Source organism: Suricata suricatta, chromosome 7, assembly GCF_006229205.1.
Source record: "Suricata suricatta isolate VVHF042 chromosome 7, meerkat_22Aug2017_6uvM2_HiC, whole genome shotgun sequence".
Taxonomy (NCBI): domain Eukaryota; kingdom Metazoa; phylum Chordata; class Mammalia; order Carnivora; family Herpestidae; genus Suricata; species Suricata suricatta.
In genome coordinates this window covers 41,461,837-41,485,341 of record NC_043706.1, presented here as the reverse complement: position 1 = coordinate 41,485,341, position 23,505 = coordinate 41,461,837, and the positions used below count along the sequence as shown (strand labels likewise).

Below are 23,505 nucleotides of genomic sequence, written 5' to 3'. Positions count from 1 at the left end.
AAGAACAGTGAAGGTGTTTCAAAAACAAAGTTACAGGAGACAGTTGTAATATTCTATCCATCACAGTGTCCACTTTATTTTTATATTTTATATTATTTATGTAGCATTAAGAAGTTTTGATTCATAAATATAGCAGTTCTTAATAATGTTTTACACAGGCCCGCAATGGTCTTGTCCAAAAGAAAAATCATTAGCATTTTTTGCTTAAAAGTTGTTTGAACTAACAATATCTAACAAGTGCTCATGCTTTTAAACTAGTTATATTTAGAGAGAATGTATGTATTTCCAATCCAGGGTGACTCTTCTTGGATTTCTGGAAAATATTTTTTAAAGTATCTTAAAACTATATAAGTTGCTCAAAGATATCATAACGAAAACCTCAGTCACCTGAAGACCCTTATCTGGCAAATACTTGCTTCAAGTTTCAGGGTCAAATTTATTTTGCTTTGCCTGTGGAATATAAATTTGATGAATTTCATTAATGAAACTATTCCTGCTATTGTAAGCATCGCATGATAATTCCGTGTTTCCACGGAATTGAGACGTGGCACAATCTCATTATGTTGTAAAAGCTGTTTAGTTCATTTTTTTTTTAATCATCAGATAGCAGAGAGAAGGAAAGTGAGACCTTCTCTCATTTGAACCTTCTATCTGTAGTAATACTTTAAATTAGGATACCCAGTGAATTTTTTATAAAGGCTTAATCCAGTTCCAGTTTGAAAATTCTGGTATTATTAACTCTGATTTGTCTCTGCAGTAAATTTTGCTTTTTTTGCCTTCACCTCTGTGTCAGCCGTAAAGACCTCGAATTTGGTTCCACATCGGGTACAGATCCTAAGGTGAGGTGCTCACTTGCCCAGTTGTACTTAGAATATTTTTCTTTTCTGCTTTAAACATCAAAAAACAAAAACTAACAAGCTCAAATTCTAAGACATAACCTTATTCTAATCAGCAAAACATCTACAGGAAGTTCAAATATAAAAAGTGAGAAAGCAGAACCTTTATTTTGAGTAGCACAAAAATCGTAAATGGACATTCGAATCAAACATCTTGAGAAGGTGCCTGGGTGGCTCAGTGAGTTGAGCATCCGACTTCAGCTCAGGTGATGATCTCATGGTTTGTGAGTTCGAACCCCACGTTGGGCTCTGTGCTGACAGCTCAGAGCATGGATCCTTTTTTGGGTTCTGTGTCTCCATTTCTCTCAGCTCCCACCACACTCACAATCTGTCTTTCTCTCTCTCTTTCTCTCTCTCTCTCTCTCTCTCTCACCTAAATACTTTTTTAAAAAAGTTATGAGATCCCTAGAAAATCTCCAAAGAATTCTAGAGTTTTCAGGAACATAGTTTGAAAAGGAGAAAACCAGTCTTCTCTAAAGGGGGGAGACACATTTAAAGTAGATCTCAAAGTTGAGAGCCCTGATCAGCCCTGTGTAATTTCTCCAAGTATATATCCTTCAAAGTCTTTTAAAATTTGAAGTAGTTCAAGAAATTGGTGACTCTCTATTTATTATAAAAGGCAGGCTGTATCTTGGAAAGTAGAGGAAAAATTCGAACAAGGAAAGAGAAACAACTGACAACAAAGAGAAACTTTTTGAACAGAATATCTGGAAAGGACGAGATCTTGAGAGTTGAATGTGTTAATGTAGTTTCTAGGTTTTTGCAGTCTTCTGAGGGGATGGCGAGAAAGTGGGAAAATATTTCGAGTGACTCCCAAAAGGAAATTTTTTTGTTTTTAAATCACAGGATTCTTTCAACTCAGAAATTCATGAAAGCAGCAAAAGGATTCATTGGGAGGAACTAACCTCAGCTGAGATATTTCTGAACCAAATACCTTGCTCTAAAAATGGCAAGAATCTTCCTTCAAGTCCATGAGTGAACAAGAAGATTGAATATATTTAGACCTACATCTTCAGTATATTAAATTATGCAGGTTCACCTAGCAAAAATCCTATTTAAATTTTCAATTCATATTTTATATCTCAGTAGGTGAATATTAGAAAAGAGCACACTGGTTTTATTAAAACACACTGTTTACCATCAGAAACATTCATAAGGGTGTCTTGTTTAAGTGAAACATTTGTGTACAGTTTTATTGATAGTGTGACATAAATCCCCTCCCACAGCCATGATGAGAGCCTGTTGAACTGGAGATGATTTACTTTTTGATGATTTCTGAAATAGCGTTACATACTTCAGTCTCGCAGATACACTCATGGAACTGTCATTTAATTTACCGATGCTATTGCGGACTTAATCCCACAACATAATAAGTGGATTGTTTTAAGTGGAAAATTTACACCTTCCCAAAATGAAACTGATACATAGCTTTTATTGTAGCCAGCGTGTATTTAAGGCTCTATCCAAGGAGGAAAAATATGCAGGAAAAAAATAATTACGCCTTGTTTTCCTGACTGGTCTTTTAATTATGATTTGATTTAAGCCAAATCCTCTAGGCCGTGTGTATGCACAGATCAAATATTCCCCCCACGCTCCCCCTCTGCATGACCCCAAGCTGTGAGAAGAGAAAATTCACAGCCCATCTGTCAGTCAGATGTGAATTCCTGCCCTGGCACCTGGATAGGCTCCCCCACCTGATTGGAGGCACTTGCAGTTCTGGGCACACACCCAAAATGTGGAGTAGGCTCTCCAGATCTGGAAATATTTCGACTGATTAGTTGGCAGAGGTCATAAGGGCAGAGACCAGTGTCAGGCTCTGAACTTGCCCAGGTGCATTCACGGTGACAGTTGGGCAGCTGCGCCCCTGATGGGAATACCAGGGCGAGAGGACTGGAGTTGACTCTCTGGCTCCAGAAGTTCACAGCCCGGCCTGCAGGTTCCTGTCACTTCCAATTCAAACACTTGTGCAGATTTTATAGTTTCCAGTAAAGAAGTTAGAAACTACGTTTCTGGCTCTGATTTAATTCTTCAGTCCCGGTCTAACCTAAAACACCCATTCCCATATTCTAGACTAATTAGGTAAGAGCCTAATAAGTAAGTAAGTCAGAGTTGACAAGCACTTCTCGTCCAGGCAAGCTTTCAGCGCCTTAAAAAAGAGAGAGGAGGAGAGAAGAGGAAGAAACGAGCCTGAGTTCTACCCTGTGCTTTTCTTTCCTTTCTTTTTTTTAATTTATTTTTTGTTTTTGTTTTACATTTATTTACTTATGAGAGACAGAGAGAGACAGCTCGAGCTGGGGAGGCTCAGAAAGAGAGAGAGATACAGAATTTGAAGCAGGCTCCAGGCTCTGAGCTAGCTGTCAGCACAGACCCAACGCAGGGCTCAAACCCATGAACTATGAGATCATGACCTGAGCCGAAGCTGGACGCTCAAGTGACTGAGCCACCCAGGCGCCCCATACTTGTGCTTTTCTCTGAACCCCTGTGTAAAGAAGACAGGAATAGGGGTCAATGTGGGCCCACCACCTTCAGGCTTTGATGGTAGGCCATATCTTTCACTCACACAACCGACTCAAAAAAGGTTAAAATTTTTAGAAATGAATAAGGAGATAAGGCAAGACCGCATGCTACTACAAGTCCATCTGTCACCCACCGCTGCTGGAAACCGAGCAGCAAAGCAATACGTCACACACAAAGAACAGCAATTACTTTCTGACTTTGAACTAAGTAGAAACAGTCCATTTGGCAAAATCCATATTTGTACAATTGAACTACTCCTGATGGAGTGTGTTAACATCCCTACATGTCCTCAGGCCCCTACAGCTCCGATTTCTCCATTTACTAATTGAGTAGACATTTTCCAAGTACTATATTGGAAATATGTTGGAGTGGGGGCATGGAATATAGAGATAACTGGGTGTTCCAACACAGTGCAGGAGATGTACCTGTGAGCAGTGCCATGCAGCCAGCGTGGGGTAACAAGTTGGGACAAAGTGCCTCCGGCACAGAGGGGGAGGGCACAGTCTGCCTGAGGAAGCCAGGGGGGCTTTGTAGGGCCATTAATGTTTGAATCGAGTTTATGAAATAGAGCTAAAGGAAATGAGTAAGAATTTTGAAAGGTAGCAAAAGGAGCAGGAATAAAATGGGGGAGAAATATAGATGTATGAAAGAAGTATGGGGTGCGTGAGTGGCTCAGTTGGTTGCATATCTGACTTCAGATCATGACCTCACGGTTCGTTCGTTCAAGCCCCGCATCAGGCCCTGTGCTGACAGCTCGGAGCCTGGATCCTGCTTCAGATTCTCTATCTCCCTCTCTCTCTGCCCCTCTTCCACTCGTGCTCTATCTGTCTCTCTCTCTCTCAAAAATAAAAAGGCGTTAAAGAAAAACAGGAAGGAAAGAAAAGGAAAGGGAAGGAAAGAAGGAAGAAGTACTATTGTTTAGGCACAGTTGAGGAACCAAGTCTGGAGTACCTTGAGGGGAGGGTGGAATGGGTTGATGACAGTTTGAAGACTTTGAATTCTAAGCCAGTTTACTTAGACTTTACGATGTCAGCCAGCAGGTATCTAACTGTGCTCTGCAGAAACCCCACATTAGTGTGCAGGCATTGTGCAAATAATAAAGCATTTTCTTTAAATAATACAGATGAATTTTTATCTCTGAGACACATTAGGTTCTCGGTAAGATTTTGTGGGGAAGTTTTCTTTTTAACAACTGATACAGATCAGGGAGCTATTTGAGAGTTTTTGAGCAAGGAATAGATATAAACAGATCTGTCTTGTAGAAAAATAGCTCAGATGATGGTGTAAAGGAAGGACTAGGGGTAGCGTAGAACAGGGACAGTTCTAATTAGAGGTCAGTTAGATGGCCCTGCAGTGTTGCAAGCAGGAAGCCAGAAAAGCCTCTGCTAAGTTAATGACATTGCGAACAGACAAGATAGAATCCATTCCAGAGATACTTGTCAAGAAGAATAAGTAGAAGGAGACCCTGAAGGAAAGAAGAATAAAAGATGACAAGTTTATAACTCAGGTCAGTACCTAAAACATACAAAAATATTCTCAAGAATAAGTGTTCAAATGCTTACAAAGAATTTGCATGAAGTTTAAAGATTTGATAAGGAAACTAATTTCAAGGGGATTTCCGGAAGGCAAGTGGTGGGCTCACCTGAATGGAAAGAAAGAAAGAAAGAGAGAGAGAGAGAGAGAGAGAGAGAGAGGGAGGGAGGAAGAGAAAGGGAAGGAAGGAAGGAAGGAAGGAAGGAAGGAGGAAAGAAGACATTCTGGCTTTCTATTCAAACTTCTGGGAGTGTTTATATATGTGACCAAGAAGTCCCCACATATTATGCTGTTCCAGTGAACAAATTGACTAAGTCATTAACGAACTTGGGCATGTATTCCTGAAAGATGACTGTAACAAGATTCCAAAAAGTTTGTCGTCATTAAAGCCATGCCTGCAATAGCTTTGTATTCGTGTAAGTTGCAAAGCATCATTTTTCTAAATTTTGATGAGCGGTTTTCATCTCTGTACAAACTCATTACCTCTACCAACACAGCCCCCACACACACACCAGAAATTGTAAGGAATGAGAGCAACACAACAGTAGATTTTTGAGGACTGATGGACGGATGCACTGTTAGCGTGTCCTCCTCAGTGTCACAGAAACCCAGTCTTACAGGTCGCAGGGATGCTTCTCAGTGGAGACCCACTGCCTGCGGGTCGCTGTTGCCCACACAACTGGCCCACTTGCCAGGTACCTCCAATCTGTAAGAAGCCCAGTCTCCATTTCAGACTTTCTGCCCTTCCTCGGTAAGAGCCCCTCCTTCAGATTTATGAAAGAAAACATTTCTTTCTGTGAAAGGTTTTTGTACACCCGCATCTGGAAGTGTTTATTCCAGTGGCATGTAAGCTATCTGTGGATTTAGTTAGCACCAGACCCCCTTTTGTGTACTCCTGCCTTAAAAATTTTATAAATGATCTTATTGAATCTGTGCCAACGTGCACATGGCTTGGCTGATGGCCGCGTATATCCCTTACCTGCCAGTCACCTTTGATTTGTGTTCCTCTGCTAAGCTTTTACCTTCCAAGACGGTGCCACTGCACTGTCCTCTAAACCATCCTATTGATTAAATTACTCCAAGATGAGTTGGTATGTTTTCGGTTGCTGATGAGCAGATTAATTTATATTTGTCTGCCTTAACCACTTCTCGTGAAGCCACTTAGAGAGGAGGACCGGACATGTTATGTCATCGGTCTCTTTATTCCAAATGAATACCAGCTGACACACTATGCCAAGTCAAGACCCAAGTGACAAAGAAGTGTTCTTTGGCCTCCATTTCTGTTAGGAGACTTTTTTTTTTTTTCAGAGAAGCCTGTTTCTTGAATTGAATGTTGTAGGGACTTTTCCTTTCTCAGAAAAGAGGAAAGAAAGTCTCAAAGTAAGTAAACCTCGTCACAAAGATAGCAACTTCGTCAGCTTTACGTAGCTTTACTAATTTGTGACTTTATGGTGTTTTCTGGAGAAAAGCTGGTGGGTTGGTAGTTATTTACAATGTGGGCTCTGCATGGTAGTGGTTGTGAGGGTTTCATATTTCTAAAGAGAGATCTTAAAGACCTAATTTTTAAGAGTGTTTGACAAAGTGATACATCATTTTGAACTAATTTTCTAGGAGTTCTCTGGTCAACTCGATGCCTTTTAACTTGATGTTGCAGGTCACCAGCTATCACCACCGAAGGTAACCTTAATACTTAGAGTGAATCTTTTAATGAGGAAGTCAAGAGTGTGCTCATAGAGCAGGACATGATTGATGCAGTTTTCAAAGTAGGGTTTAAACCCTCAGATACCTCACTTAAGCAGGCTTTGCAAAGACCTATTCTTCTTCTGTTCTCTACGGTGACAGAGGAATATTTTTAAAATTTCATGATTGTGCTAAAAAAGGTGCGGAAGCCTATGAAATAACTCAGATTGTACACACCTCGGTCTCCTAGTTCACAAACTATTGTAAGCAAAGGAAAGAACTTCTATGCTGCTTGGCTGTGGTCCCAGCAAGCCTGGAGGTATGTATTCCAGAAGACTCCGGCAGCTTCATTTACACTCCTAAAACTTTATGTGGCGCTCCCTGGGTTCTGTCAAGGTGAAAGGTATCTCAGGAGTATGTCAGTCATAGTTGGGTGGTTTAGCCCATCATGAGACTGCCTTGCTTTTCAGAGAAGCATTACAGGTAGGGCTGCTGTTGTTAGAAAATCAGCACCAGAGATGGAGCAATGTATTTCCATTAAGTTGGCACTTTTATGAAAAGGAGAAAAAGTAAACATACATAAAATCTTTTAGATAGTTATAACTTGTTTGTATGTATGCATATATGTGTGTGCGCACACACATGTATATATATGGTTCCTTTTAAAAAGATTGTCTTCTGAGGTTTTAAATGTATATCATTTAGTCATTCCCATATCTTAGAAGGTAGTACCACTATTAGTATCCTAAAGAAGTAGAGAAATATAAAAATGGGGTCTTAATCAAACCAACAACGTCACTGGTAGTTTCGTGTAAATCATTACTTAACACTCTACTGTCTTTGATGGTGTCTCAAGCGTTCTGAGTCAGATTACTTGCCTGAGCTACTGTTTATTCACCTGTAAAAATGAGCAATTTTTAGTAAATATTTAGTAATAACCCTTGAAAGTTCCCCAAAATGCAAAGAATGCTTTCTTCTGAAATTATTATCCTAATACAATTCAAAACGAGAGATGGCAAGGCCAGTTTACCAACAACATTCTTCTAAGAATTGCAAAAGGAGGCACAGGGCTGACCTCTGAGCATGGGATGCACACCCAGACCCGCTCCTTGGCCATCTTTGTAGCCTTCAGAGAATTCCCGTATGTTTCTGTGTCCATTTCTATAGTTTCACAAAATCTTGAGATCCATGAATGCTAGACTCCTTTCCTGCCCCACATTTTGCCCTTGTGTGGGCAAAGAGGCTCATGCTGAGGACTTTTTTTACTTCCGGTGGTGGTGGCATTACTGACCACATATGGGCAGTGAGGGTTAGATGCAGAAAAAGTATAGAGTGAAAAGATGAAAAGCCACAGAAATTGTGGGTTGCAAAAGTGACTACCAAGAGCTTTTCCAGGAATGAGAGGTTCAAGAAGTTGGAAGCTTTCGGTTGAAAGGAAAGGATGAAAGATGTAGTGCTTAGCAAATGGACTTTAATGTTCAGTTTCCAATTTGTGGGTCAAGGAAGGACTCTCGCTCTCACCAATTGCTAAACTTCTGTTAGTGAGCAGTCACTGTCCTCTTACTTTGTACACATGAGAAAATGTAATATTTCGCATATCTAGGTGAAAGGGTCCATAATTCAACAAACCTGTTTGGTGATGATACTTTAGGTTGGTCAGCAGTATGATCTTTGGTCTATTGTCTTGGGCCATTTTAGCATAATCTTTTTCAAGTTATTCAAGACAAATGAGAATTTATTCTGTTTCCCAAAGTCTTTTAAGAATTTAACTATGACATGTCTAGTCTCAGATTATTCCAACATCTAATAGTGTACGTGTTTCTTCCAACCTAAATTGAATATTTTTATTTCTCCTCATTGGAAAGAAAAATACTATAATATTATATGAACAAACTCTCAGGCTCTTCTTAATTTTTGTAGCAGTGTTCCTTTAATACTTGCTTCAGAAAATTTTGTCACCAACTCCACTTTAATCTTGAGATAGCTTCGGAGTGCCCGTACTTCTTTTAGCGGCAAAGTCTAGATAAAGAATCCTTTTCTCTAGAAATGAAATAGGTAGATCTAGACCCAGGGGGTTCCTGGTGATGCAGGGCATGGTGGGAATCCACAACTCATTTCTTTATTCTTTCCTTGGCTTTCTCAAAACAGTTTTCTCCTTTTGAAACAAATCCTAAACTTTGATCCACTTCCTCTTTAAGATACTTTGTATTTCTAGGTCTGATCCAAACCTAAGAGGACCAATCCTCAGGTAGACCAAGAAACCATGTTTTAACCATCTTAGCATCTCCTTCAGCAAAGTATGATGTTTTTTGCTTATTTGGAGTTCAACATAAAAGACAGATGAATGGATGGCCAGATGGACAGAGTGATGATCTGAAGAGAGAACAACTTTCCAATGGACAGAGTTTCCAACTGCAATCTCTCTGGTCAGTTTTAGGTTTCTTGAACTTGGTTTGCGTCGTATCAGTGGGCCCTCCACTACCCATAATTAAACAGCTTCTAGATCACTGCAGGGCAGCAAAAAGAATGTGGTTGGTTCATTATTACTATCCAGCATTTGTCACCAATTCCTCTGTGATCTAAGGCAAAATGATGCCCAGGCTACCTCATGAGCAGTATCTGTTTTAAAATTTTATGTTCAGCAGGTAGTTATGTCCCAGACATACTTTAGAATCCTTAGCATATTGGGAAAAGCATGAAGCTCAGCTCCTGACATCATGCTGAAACTACAGTTGGAGCTAACATACACCTGTTTCATCGATTGACCTTGGTTTGCACTCAGCCGTTCAGCCCTGAGAACAAAACTCCACATGCTCAACCAGCAGAAGGAACTTTGTTATCGGTCACAAGTCTCCAAAGCATATCTCTTATCATCATTCTTTGGTCGTTTTACAGAGCGTGGTATTTAGGAAATTAGATAATAGTTACAAAACATTCAGTCCGCACAGTTTCATTTTATCACAGAAACCAATCTTGTGTTTGTAATTGCTCTTGAAGGCAAGTTGTTTTCTGTGTGTATTTTCATTTTTGTTTTATCTGGGAGAGCCATGTCCCAGTCTTGGGCTCTGGAAGTGGACTTGGACTTGTTGTGGACAATTATTCTTTGTAATGGTACTTGTTGAAGGCAGATTTTAGTGCATGTGGCTATTTTTATGAACTATTAAACTGAAAACTTTTAAGGAAAACCAAAGCTGATAGTTACAAATATGAAACCATACTGTGGTGAAAGTGGCACTGAGCCATAACTGTCCATCAGAACGCTTTTGTCTGAAAAATTTTAGGCACCAGAAATACCTGCTCGGAAAACAAAATTTGAGGAACCCGAAATAACAAAATCACTTGGATATTAAGACATGTTTATTTGTTAGATGATTATGTGCTCTCATGGATATGAACACTTTTATCTTTCTGATAAAAGTGTTTTCTTAGTGGTATGCTCCTCCTGTGACATTTCAGACACATTTCATTATACATTTTTATGCATGGCCATCAATTAGGAAGAGTCTAGACATCTTGTTTTCAAATTTGGACAAACTGTTTTCTTCTTAGATAACAACCTCGTGCACCACCATGAAACACGTCAGATCCCCACGCCGACTGTAGTCTGCATTCTTAGTGAGGAGGTCCTCTCTTGCTCCATTAAGAAAAAACTTCCCAACATACAGTGTTTGGTGCAATACGGCCAAGTAAAATTGTTGGGACAGCTGCAGTTTGAAGATAGGGCTTTCCCTGTTTTCTAGCTGTAGGAGAATTCATCTTTATGCACAGGCCAAAGAAAAGCAGACCTCACAGACAGGCTGATTCTACTTTCCTTGGGAAAAATCGGAGAATTCTCGTGATTGTAACAAAGGGATATTAGTGCAAAGACATGTGTCCTGATGTAGACTGCCAGCTACAAGAATGGACATTCTGCCCCATGGACAGGTGGAAATAAGAAAAAGGAAGGAAAAAAGAGATGAAATCACCTGTCTTGTGTATAATCAGGAAACCAGATTCTCAGAGGCCTCTTTTTCCTGAAGGTTATATGTGGTTCACCTCTTCTCACTGGCTGAGGAAGTCAGTTCCCCTGAGGCGCAAGGAAGAACTAAGATCATGAGCAAGTCACATACTGTGTTGGGAAGAAGTCATTTCCCAGATAATTAGCAATCGTTTTAAACTTCCAGTATGTGCTCAGTGCCATCTTAGACTCTACAGAAGAAAGGAAGACAGTGACCATCACTGGGCTCCACCACCTGGCACAGTAACTGGCACACTGAGAGCCAGTACCCGTTTCCTTCCCTGTCACTGCCAGCACCAACACCTGAAAACCAGAAGGAACTTGGAGTATAATTGGGGAGAGGACCACAGTAGCTTCCTGTCTGTAAATGTGAAACCTCACTGACTGTAGGTACTTGAGAATTCAGAGGCAAAGGGAAACAACATCTAGAGCAATCAGGGATCTCCAACAGTGAATTGCGGGGGCAGGAGCCCTCCCCCAGACCTCGGGAGGAAGGACTCCTACCCTACTTGCCCCACACTGTACGAGGCACCTCCTATAACGGACCCCACTCAGGGCCCCCTCCTCCCCACTGTGCTTCACCAAAAGTCAAGGGCTAACGAATTGTTCAACAAAATGTGGTTTATACACACAGTGGACTATTACTCAGCCATCTATAAAGGAATGAAGCTCTGACACATGCTACAATATGGGTGACCCTTGAAGACATGATGCTAAGTGAAGTAAGCCAGTCCCAAAAGGACATATATTTACATGGCTCCTCTTATGCAAAATCTCTAGAATAGCCAAATTCATAGAGACAGGAAGTAAGAAGTTTCCAAGGATGCGGGAAAGAGGAGTTACTGTTTAATAGATACAGAGTATTTGTTTCAAAATTCATTTAGAAAGATAGTTGCACAATATTCTGAGTGTAATTCATTGCCCCTGAATTGTATATTTAAAAATGGTTCAAATTGCAAAATTCTGTGTATATTTTATATATGAATTTCATATATATGTTTATACTCCAAAAAAGGCAATTGCTGCTGAAGGCCTTAAAGGTCTGTGGACTGTGTTGCCACCAGAGTCCGTAGATGAAAGGGGAGGATTTGAGCCAAAGAAGCTTTTAAGTAAGAGAAAGGGCAGATTGACTCATCAACCCCTTCTCCTCATGTTCTAAGGGAAGGTTCCAGATACACTTACAAATTAACCCAGTACCCACAGCAGTTGTACATGGTACCTGAATATGAATAGTGATTCCTCTTATGCTTAAATTTGTATATGTGTAGGATGAAAAGGCACAAAGAGTCATTCTTCGTATTAGCAACTAGATGTGCATCACACATTAGAATTGTGAATATTTATTTATATTTATTTTTGTATATATTTTTTGTAAAAATATTTAATAGGGTTACATTAAGTTTTTTAAAAATTTAAATAATTTAAACCTTATTTAAGTCATTTAAAACTATCTGAAGGGCAAAACCATCATAATAGTAGTCACACAGTTGGCAAAGGAAAAAGAATACATACTGGAATTTTGGCAAAAACTCCAGAGGTAATTTTTTTGTGCTTTAAGCAATGCATCATCTTTTCAGTCTGTTACTAGAAGTTGTGGTCACCCCTCTGCCAATAGTGATGACATGCTTTGGAACAATCTGAGGGTTATTTATGATATTTTCTGGATCTGCCCAAAGAAAGAACATCTTGATGAAATAGATACCAAATTTGACCTTGCACCCACTGTCAAACCACGTAGTGGGAATGCTGGCTAGACACAGTTAAAGAGATTAGATTTAATTTTGAGAAGACACAAGATGAACTAAAAAGAGAACAACAGAAAGTTCTCAAAGAATGAACCAAGGTCTCTGGAGGAAAATGAAATCTATTTTAAATTGTGCTCCCCACAGTTACTTGGTATGAACTATTGATGGTTATCAACAATGTTAGCAAAAACCTAACAAAAAATTATATATCTAAGTTCGGCTATTTCACCTAATGAAAGAAACTAACATATTTTAAAGAAATATGCTTTTTCTAAATCAAAAGGAAATTGATACAACAAATGAGAACATCTGCCTAATTACGGAGAAGTTTCAGAATCTAAAAACTAATTTTTATAGAGTATATTTTCTGGTCATTATAAATCCAGGTGTATTATTCTAAGAAAACTATTTCAATGACTTTCTTATTTGTTTTGTTGTTGTTTCTGGAAGAGTCCCTTAAATTCTGGGGGCCAGCTGAAGGGATAGGATTTGTTTGGAAAAGGTTGAATTTTATCAGTATGTATTAATTTTGAAATATAAGCTCTAAGAAGTAAACAGTTGTCTCCTGCAGGGTATGTGTGACGGAGAAACCGAGAGAAGATAGCAAACTGGGAGGAGGGGCATGCGCGTGAGGGAAGCTGGATGTGGAAGTGGGTGCAGAAGTCTGGGAAACAGGGCGGTGGGTCTTCCGGGAATCTTTCTCAGCCTGGAGGCTCAGGGCCTAGGGGAAGAAGGAGAAAGGAGGGGTAGACAGGGGGCTGAGCATGACCCCGGCACTCAGAGGGCCCTGAGGAAACAGGCCCAGCTAAAGCAAAGAGTGGAAGTTCGTGAGTGGAGGGGCGCTAAGGCTGTGGCCGGAAATCCCAGTAGCAGTTTCCTTCTTTGTATGCGTTGCCCAAGTGCTTTCTAAAAGGGCTGTGCCAGTTTACTCCCCTCCCACAATTTGTGAGAGTTCAAATTCCGCTGTATTCTTGCCAATATGCTTATACGTTTTAAAATTCATTAAAAGTATAATAATTTGATAGTTTGCCAGCATTTCTAAAATGTAGCACTGCGAGAGAACTAAAACCATCTTTGTCTTTTAAAATGTTTCTTGGAGAGACTCACAGCGCTCCCTGCCTTCGGGCGGTGGGGAGGGCCCTGAGCCACGTGCCAGAGCTCTCCCCTCCCCATCCCAGTCATGAGGACTCCTCCTTGAGTCTCTCTCCATCTGAAAAGTGAGGACCCTAATAAGTGTCCTACTTAGTCCCAAGATGGTCAAGAATATTAAAGGACATGATAAAACTGAACGTTCATACATAGTGAGATTTTAGATAAATGTAAAGGTTAAGCTAATGGATATGTATTATATTAGTATGGCATATGGGAAGACTTAATCGGAGTACCTACTGCAGGGGATTTGTGAGATTAAAAGCTACATCACTTCTGATTCCAGTTTTTAGAACTTAAATCTGAGGTGGCATTATGGACTAAATAGTTCAACTAAAGTTCACATGGAAAAAACAAGTATGTAAGAAGATCTAGGGAAATTCTCACAAAGTATACACAGGGAGGGGGAGTGTTACTTAGCCAGACCAGGTATTAAAACTATTACAAAGCTATAGTAATTCAAAGTTTGATGTTGGTATATAATTAATTGAGTAGCCTAGAAAGACCAGAATCATGCCCAAATATGGATGGCGAATTTAATATATGATAAAGATATAAGACCAATCTCCAAAGTATGTTGGTAACCAAAACAAACAAAAAAAAAGCCTTCACTAACATATAGAACAACAGAAAGTTATATTGTGTTATTATTTATACTAAGGGGATAATTGAGACAATCTATACATATATGTCTGTACACACATATGTGTATATAATTGTGTATCCTTGTATGTGCACAGAATTATCTGGCAAGACACGGATGAAACTGGTAAAAGCGGTTGTTAATGAATGAGTTCAATGGTGAGACAGAAGCTTACTATTTAATATCACCCTTTGCTACAGTTTGGAATTTTTAAATTTTTTAAGTTTATTTATTTATTTTGAGAGAGAGTGTGTGCTTGTGCATGCAAGGGAGCAGAGAGAGGGAGAGACAGAGAATCCCAAGCAGGCTCCATGCTGTGGGCTCAATCCCACGAACCATGAGATCATGACCTGAGCCAAAATCAACAGTCAGATGCTTAACCGACTGAGCCACCCAGGCACCCAGTTTGGAATTTTTAAACTAGTTTCAAGTATGACCTATTTAACTTTTTTTTTTTTTTTTAATATTAGCTCAAAGTAAGAGAGAGCCAGTGGGAAGTTATTAGCCAAATATCTCAGCAGTTGCTTTACGTTTTTAGCCTCTTTGTATCTAATATATCAGGAGTTATCCTCAATCCTTTGGGTAGTCCTGGGCACAGAGTTGGCTTGTAGTAAAGACTTTCTGGAGTGTGAGATACCTTTTCTTCCCTACATAATGGGTCTAATTTAGGAAGCAGGATTGCATATTTGGCCGTCTGCTTAAATGCTTTCCCCATAGTACCAGCATGAAATATCAAACCTTTGGCAGCTAGGCAAGTTCCGTGAATTCACGTGTAGCATTTCTTTTCTGTTTAGAATTGAGATTCAGTGCCCAGTGTCTAGCTTTTAAAAATTATCTTTTCTGAAAATCTTGCCGCATTTTTGCACTGGTTGAAATGAAGCCCTCTGGGCATGTGGGGAGCTGTTAAAATGTCTGCCTTCCCAAAGTCCCGGCAAGGGAGGCCAGCAGAGAGATTCATTTCTTGCAACTCTTACCGATTCTCCATTTTTTTAAACCTTTGGATCCTCCATAGTGCCTGCCTCTACCACAATCACAGCCACATCAAAACGTACCTTCCAAGAGTAAACTAAGCAAGTATTTTTTTAACTTAACATTGGAGAAATTTATTAAACATATATTACCAATAATTTCATCAAATCAGAAACTTTGCAAGTCCATGAAGTCAGCATAGAGAAAGGGAGACAGCCTTGTTGTATTTCTCATCAGCTTGGAAACATTACCTCTCAAAACAATCATGCCATTGCAAACAGATATAAGTCAGAATACATGATTAACTGCTGGCCTTTGGGCCAACTGTGGTCATTAATAATAGTATATTGTCTGTAACAGATGATAGAATGATGGAGGTTCATGGATTATAAGAGAATCACAGGAAGCTGTTGCTTGCTCTCAAGGTTGGCAGCAGTATTCTTGATCTGTTATATCCAATCTATTTTATCTATAACACATAACCCCAAAACTTAGTGTCTTCAAACAATGGTAACCATTTACCATCTCGCAACTTTCGTGGGCCAGGAATTTGGGAGCAGACTGATTGGGGAGTTTAGGCTTGTACTTTCCCAAGAGGGTTGCAATCACGCGTGAGCTGCATGTTCACTGAGGCTGGACAGTGCACTTCTAAGGTGGTTAACTTACCTGGCTAGCAGACTAGTGCTGGCCGTTGGCTGGGGATCTCGGCTCCCCATGGGACTCTGCATGGCAGCCATCTTATTCCAGAGCACGCAATCCAGGAGAGCAAGGTGGGACCCACAGGGCCTTCTGTGACCTCCACAGGTCACATACTGTTACTTTCCCCAGCCCTGATTCAGTGTGGGAGGGAGCTGCACAGGCCATGAATCCCAGGAGGCAGGAACTAGCAAGGACCAGCTTGGAAACTGGCTACCTCGGCAGCTCAAGCAGTCTGGGCTCAGTTGAAAAAACAGAGTGCATAGTTGGGAGCTTCATCTCTTCTCCAGGAGTACAAATGCTGAAGATTAAGCTATATTACATTTAATAACTGATGATTTTAAAGGAAGAAATTTCTAATGAATAAAGAACCACAGCCAAGAATTGCTGAACAGAGTTCAGTCTTTTCCCGCTACTAAATCTTAAGCGAACATTTTTCTAACATTAGGTTTCTGTAGGATGACTAATGGACTTTGGGTAATTCAGCCATTGTTTTTAGAAATCCATTTTGGCAAATAAACCTGAGACTCTGCCGAAAGAGTTGAGGTTAACCCCCGCTCTCTCAAACAGTACTGAGGGCCCCGTGTATGTCCTTTCTGTAGGAAGAAGGCCTCTGTTCTCGATGTCGAACCCAAACCCCACACTAACTAATCTACCTGGCCTTCACTTTATCCTCTTTAGTAGGACCTTGGGCTGACTCAACACAACTGGGATTTGGAAGCTTGACTCCAAAAAGTCTGCATGTTTTTAAACCTCTGGCTCAGCCATTCTCTGATTTTAAAACTAATAACATTTTAAGTTACATACTCAAAGGTAGATTTAGCATTAAATGTGATAATGTGCCTAAGGCGCTTTGGCACCATCCTCTAAAGAGAATCAGGAAGCAATAAATGAGATGGTTTCACAGCCATCCTAATTGTGCCATCATTGCGACTGCCATATAGTTGACCTTGACTTTCAGTCCAGCTGTACTACATGCTGGCATTGAGGTATCCTGAGTTTTCTAACCTGTTTTTTAAAAAGTGGGAAAGACCACTCTTTCCCACTCTAGTACTGTACAGGAATTGTGTACATGTGAGTGAAAGAATATATGAAAGTTAATTAAAGAAAAGCAAGCTAGGAAAGAGATTCTTATAAAAGACCCCTAGAATAAGACCTAGAAGAGGTTCAATGTCTTCAGTTAGCCAGCAACTTTACAAACCTTAGATGCCTCATATTTGCAGTCAGAATTTAAAGGTAGATGATCTTACAGATCCCTTCCATCACTGATTATCCTGTTGATTTTGTATTTGATCTCCCAACAACTCCGAAGAGTAAGCATTATCTTTGGGTGAGTTACTTAACCTCTCTGTGACTCAGTTTCGTCAGGTCAAAAACGTGACTAAGAATAGTGCCTTCTTGTGTGCTTATGAAGGATTAAATGAGTTCAGATACATGAAGCTCTCCAAACAGTGCCTGGAATATGGTAGGCATACTGTCAGTGTTAGCAGTGGTGAGGGTGACTTTGCAGATGAGGAGGCTGAGGCTGATTGTGTTTTCTGAGGCCATACAGTAGTAGAGCTGAACTTGAATTCCTGTCTTCGATGAAATCCTGTTATTTGTATGTACATCTTTCAAACCTTGATATTTGCCTATTTTTGAAATCTGTAGCTGATTATCGCAGTATCTAAACAGCTACGCTCTGCCAAGGTTGTTTTACAGAAAAGGAAAGATTCGTTCCCGGGTTTTGGCACCAAAAAAAAAAAAAAAAAAGAAGAAGAAGGAAAGAAAGGGGAAGATGGGATGTTATTTGGCCCCTGGATTCTGAATGTCCAAGGGACATATGGTGATGCTTCCTTCAACATGAGGTCCCACCAGGGCATCACCACCTAGGAGGGTGGAGGAGAATTCTACTTAGTTACCAAGCACTCTTGTGGCCTCCTTAGGTCAGCTGACTCTTTCTATAGGGTAATCGCTCATTTTACCCTGCCTGGGTCCTGCCTCCCTATTTCTCACTTATTTGGATAAAGAGAATGCATTTCAATGTACAGCCTATTAAAGCAGTAAATAATAGTTCGAATTTAAAGTAGATTCTCTGTTCTCCAATTCTCCGGTCTTTTCCACTCATTGTGATTCTGCTTTGGGTGAATGCACAGAAAGTAAAGTCTAGCCCAGTGCGGTCGCTCCATCAGTATGTGCCACGGCTCCAGACGACGCAGGCATCACCTTAGCCATTTTAGAAAGCTAAGTGAAACCAGAAAGTAATTTGGTTACTTTCATTGTTCTTATTGTTTGTTTCATTTTCAAATATAACCAGACTTATTTCTCAGAGGTTGTGTCTTTCAAAACAACATGTCCTTGAATGTCTCTACAATTCCCAACAGCGCTGCCTCTACTCAAAATATTTTTAAAATTACTCTCAAGTAATTCTCTTTAAAGCTCACAACACATTCTTTTGAAAAGACTCAGTGGTGACAAGCCAGTCACATTATTTTTTTAACACACCATATAGTTGTAGATCCAAGCTCCTACTGACAGAAGACAAATTACAGAATGGATTGTCTTGTGGCTCCTCAGTAGCTACATGTAGTGAAACTAAATTGATGCAGAAAAGTAAAGAAATCTTTAAAAATTTTAAGTATTGACTGGTAATAATAGATTACCATTTCTGGATGTCACTGGCACATTTCCACTGCCTCAACATCATTAAGAATATTTACTTTCGCACACTCTGAGTTTACCTAGTGGAAAAATTAAATAAAATGTTCTATAAGAACACTTTTTAAGCAAAATAAAGTTCAATTATTATATTCGATTTTTATATTTTATATTATTTTTAAATGTTATAAAAATGTATTATTTTATTGCCCTATATAAAACACAGAAGCTTATTAACCTGGTTTTCTTGGTCTGTTTATGAGAATGATTTATCAAAATGGATATTTTAAATGTTATAAAGATGTAATACTGTGCTAAATTAGACTATAAATTATTAATTTGGAAAACAAATACATTTTTGTTATTTTTCTAGAATGCCTTTATATGTTATAATAGGCAGCTGTTAGGAAGAAAGATGCCATCTATGTGCACACATGCTATCTTTAGGCATTTAAGCCTCTGCTGTAAATGAATAATTGAATTAACATTTGTCCAAATTTAAGTGTAGGTTTTTGTGTTTATATTTACCCTTTTGTATATTTACACACAGAAGACTTTGGTTTTCTTTTTATCTGTGTGAGTAAATTGACTTGTGATTTTAAAAAAAGAGTAGGGAGAAAAGTACAGAGTCAGAGAAATGGAGCTGAATTCTTCAAAGAGGCTTCAGTAGAAGGGAAGAAATTAGGTTTTTGGCTGCTAACATTTGGCTCAAGAGGGTTGATTTAATGAAGCTGTACAGTGTAGTAAAAAAAGCAGAAATCAAGAGGATTGGGCTTGGAAGTCCTTGGCTCTGCCACTAATCTCTCTGAAGGACCCCAGACAAATCACTTGACCTCTGTGAGCTTCTGTTTGCTCATCTGGAAAATGAGAGTTTTGACGTCCTGGTAACTAACACCCCTTTGCACCATAACATTCAGTCATTCTAACTCTGAATGTACTGATTCACATCTTCTTTTTCCTGTGTCTTATTTGCATGCAGACTACCTAAATGCCCACAGATGTTTAACTTCCAGACTTTGTGTTAGTCAGCTTGGGCTGCCCTCACAAAATACCATAGAATGTGGGGCTTAAACAACAGACATCTATTCTCTCACAGTTCTGGAGGCTGGGAAGTGCAAGGGCTGGCCAGCTCGATTTCTGGTGAGCGCGCTCTTCCTGGCTTGCAAATGGCCACTGATTTGTTCTCTCCTCATATGGTCTTTCCTCAGTGGGAAAGAGTGGAGAGAGGAGGGGGAGGGGAGAAGACGGAGGAAGAGAGAGAGAGGACTTCCTCTTACAATCCAACCAGTCCTATGACATTAGGACCCTACCTTGTGATCTCATTTAACCTTAGTTACCTCCTAAAACCTCTGTCTCCAAATACAGCCACAGGTCTGTTTGGGTGGACGGAGCAGCTTTCTGGGATATTTCACTCTAGATCTTCTCTTCCAGGTGGTTTGTGTTCACTTCCTCTTTTTCAGGTTAAGCAAAAACCTAAAGTTTCAGGAGCTTTCAAAATCAATCAGAGAAATAATAAATATACTCTCAAGAAATGTGTAAAAGAAATAGAAATAGAAAATGGTAGTTTCAAGAAACTTTTCCCCAATATTTGATCATGGAAACTTCGCAACATAAAACACACAGGCTTGTCGAAAAATTAGTCGAAGTTTATGAGTACCCATATACCCACCACTTGTATCCACACTTGATATTTCATTCTTGTTTTGTTGCCCATCTGTCCATCCTCCATTCATCCATCAACTCTCTCTTATCTGTATGCTTTTCAAGGTATATTGCAGACATTAATACTTATGCGTTGAGCTAAAGTTCAGTCTTTCTTCTTCTAAGGTAAAACCTTATGCAATGAAACACACAGACCTCAAGTGTACCATTTTAGATCACCGTTTTAAATCTTGCTATGTTATGTTTTACATGCATATTAATGGGAAAAGTTATGAGAAAAAGACACCGTTCCATTAATAGAAGCTATTTATAACTTAAGACCAGTTGTTAAAAGCACCATTATTTAAGTCACTAAAAAGGAAAAAGCTGGGAAGTAGGAAGGGGAAATTAAGAGAGATCTGGGATTCTTTTTCTTTTTGTTTTTAAAGGCAAATTTGGCAGGTTATCAGGAAAAGATAGGCATTTGGGTACTTTGTACATACCCATATAAATGATTTGCTTTCTACCTTTGCCTTGCTTTGTAAGTTTGAAGGCAGAGTGTGTAGGGGGAGAATGATGTTGTTTCTACTTTCTACTGTCATCCCCAGCCAACTGGAGAGGATCTCACTTGGTTCCTGACACACGGTTGTTACCTTGTTAAAGAGTCATAGATGAGTGAATGAATGAGTGAAATGAATGAATCACTATCCTTAGCAGTCAGAGATCATTTCCTAGGGACACCTTAACTGATAGGTATAATTATGCTATATCTTCTAATGGATCGTGTGTGTCTCTCTCCAAAAGTGTTAGAAGATTCCAAGCAGATTAGAAAAGAGCTTTCTCATGCATAGGTATGTATGCATAGGTTTATATTTCTTTGTATTTATATATATTATATAACATATATAAGAAATACGTAACAAAGCTGCATATATGTATATATTCAGACACACTGACACTGTCCGCGCATAGTAGGCGTATTTGTCAATGTGCCTCTTTTGCCAGTCCCGGAATTAGTTGTAGACTTTTCAAAACAGCTGCAGTTTGAAGTCTGTCTGAATCCACTGGAACCTTAGTTGCTCTTAGTCGTCTATAGCTTAGCTCTTTGTTCTCCACTCAGAGTTCACCACTGTCTTAATGAGTCATCCCAGCATTTAGAGCATCCATGGCTATTTTTTTTTCCAAAGTCACTTGAAGTGAACTCCCAAGCATTGAAAGGCATTGTTTGTGGAGGCAACAGTTGGTAAAGAAGGGCTTTTTTGGTATTGCCACAGTCCTTGGGGTGTGATATGCTATTTGTCTTTCCAAGCAGGCACTCTGAAAAGGAGGAAATAAGGCAAGCCAACGTATTCTCAGTGTTGAGAATTGCTTACTTTGGTGTTTGGACAGGAGCTGGCACCGCTAGAGGCCACCTGCCTTTCTAAGCACTGTCCCTGCCATCCACAAGGACACCAGGTCTCCTCAGTACCCCAACATCCTATTGCTGATGTCCTGCACTGTGGTAGGAATGGGTAATAGAAACGTCAGTGAGATTTGCCCCTTTTACTCAGAGCAACGCAGAGTGACAGAAGGGAGCCAGAATCAGCAATAGGTCCAGTGTAGATTCCCAAGAAGCCATCCTCACAGAAGCCCAGCCTGGAGGAAAAAGATGAGGGTCAAAGATTGCAGCCATTGGTCTGCAGTTGTGGACCTTAGCAAAAAAGTGGCATCAGGAATCTATGACTAGGTAACAAAGAATCCATCTTATCAGGAGGTTAGAACAAACATCAGAAGAGGCAGGAAGTGGTTACTGGGGTGAGGTGCAAGAACACAGCACTAAGGAGCTCCAGAGAAAAGGAGGTAGGCAGGAATCGGCAGGTGCGGACCGGCCGTGGACAGAAATGACACCTGAAAGGATCCCGACTGTAGAGTCCTAGCAGGAACGGTAGGTGGCCCCGGCAACGGAACAGTCAGTGGAATGACAAAAGTGGACAGGGCGGGGGCTTAGCAGACAAAGCCTCTTATCACAGATGATTTTCTTGTCTCCCAAAGCATAGGAGACACAGCCTCATCTAGGCAGGGTGGGTGGGTGACATCATCTTCAAAAAGCTTAAGCGGATAGTTCCACGCTTGAGTTTTTTCTTCAGAAAGTATAATTGTTGGGGCAAGGGAAACTGTTTTGAACTTGGTTTTTAAATTTTACTTTACATTTTCCTGGGGTTTAGTTCTATTTGCTTCCAGCACGGTCCAAATACCTACTTCAAAGCAAACATTCTAACAAGAACTTGTTAAAAGGAAGGGAAACCAGCTCCTGTGGCTTCTTGTACACCAGCTCTGGAGGCACTCACAGAACCACGTTTGTGCGTTGAGTGTAAATGAATCCGAAACCTACAAATTAGATTTCCCTTGAAATACACATGGGTTTAAAACCTTAACGGGAAAAGAACTTGGCAAATCAAATCTGACCATATTCAGTAAAACCTCACTAATTTGCACTAATGACCAAGAGACCCATTGAGAATTACTGAATTTTTGTGAATATGTTAGCATGGGAACAAATACCAAAACAGGGGTGAGGGGATGAGGGGGACCAGGAAGGGGAAATCAAAGTTCCAGCATCAAACAAACATACTTTCTGGTACAATGAAGAATGTATTTGAACGGTTACTGGAATGAAACTCAATAGCTTAATGAGTGCCTTGCTGTGGTGTGCCTGCCCACTGGGGAGTCAGCCATGTCATACCGCCTGCCTAAGCCAGCAGCTAATGTGCACTTAGGTAAAGAGGCCTTTGCTTTATTGAAAGTTGGGGGGGTTGTGGTTTTCACGGGGTGTGAACCAATGAGATTCTACCATGTGTCATGCACGTTTGTTACGGGCTTGCACATACGGGCTGTGATTGTGAATCAGAATCGAGGTGGGATTGCTTACTGGTGCTTCAGAACAGCTTGCTAGAGGAGACAGCAGGGAAAGCTGGAATTCCAAGTTGAATCTTCCTTCAGTGAATCATGTGGTAGAAGATCTTTAAATTATTCTGAACTAAAGATTGACTCCTCCGCAGCCCTCTATTACAAGGTGTATTTCATTAGTAAGTCGCATCTGCCTTTATAAGCAGCCATATGAAAAGTTCTTTGAAGGTTTAATTATCTGTGGTCCAAAGTTCAGTCAGTATAGTGCTTGTCTTTAGTTCATTTCATCGGAGAAATAGGATACTTTTTTCTGATTGTTATGAATTTAACAACTGCAGTTAAAGTACAGTGATGATACTTCCTTTCACTTTCCTCTCCATAATTCCTAAGAATGCCTAGGGCTTGGGGATTCTTTTTAACTGGGCAGTACTCTTCCCTAAATGTGCTGTTCCTCTGGCTTAAGAACAGCCCCTAGTAATGATTTGTGTTTATACTGATTTTGGTCACTCCTTTGCT

At 40.0% G+C, this 23,505-nt stretch overlaps 1 protein-coding gene across 3 annotated transcripts in view; it reads left to right on the top strand.

The window, feature by feature from the left end:
* Positions 1-23,505, top strand: part of SUPT3H (SPT3 homolog, SAGA and STAGA complex component) — a 498,445-nt gene that overhangs the window by 422,597 nt on the left and 52,343 nt on the right. The window contains exon 12 of one of the 3 annotated variants that reach the window (XM_029945223.1): positions 1,743-2,067. The exons of the other annotated variants lie outside the window; for them this stretch is intronic. Within the exon in view, the coding sequence (XP_029801083.1) occupies positions 1,743-1,871 (129 nt within the window). The 3' untranslated portion in view covers positions 1,872-2,067. Of the gene's footprint in view, positions 1-1,742; positions 2,068-23,505 lie in introns of those variants that run through there. 3 annotated transcript variants of the gene reach the window in all.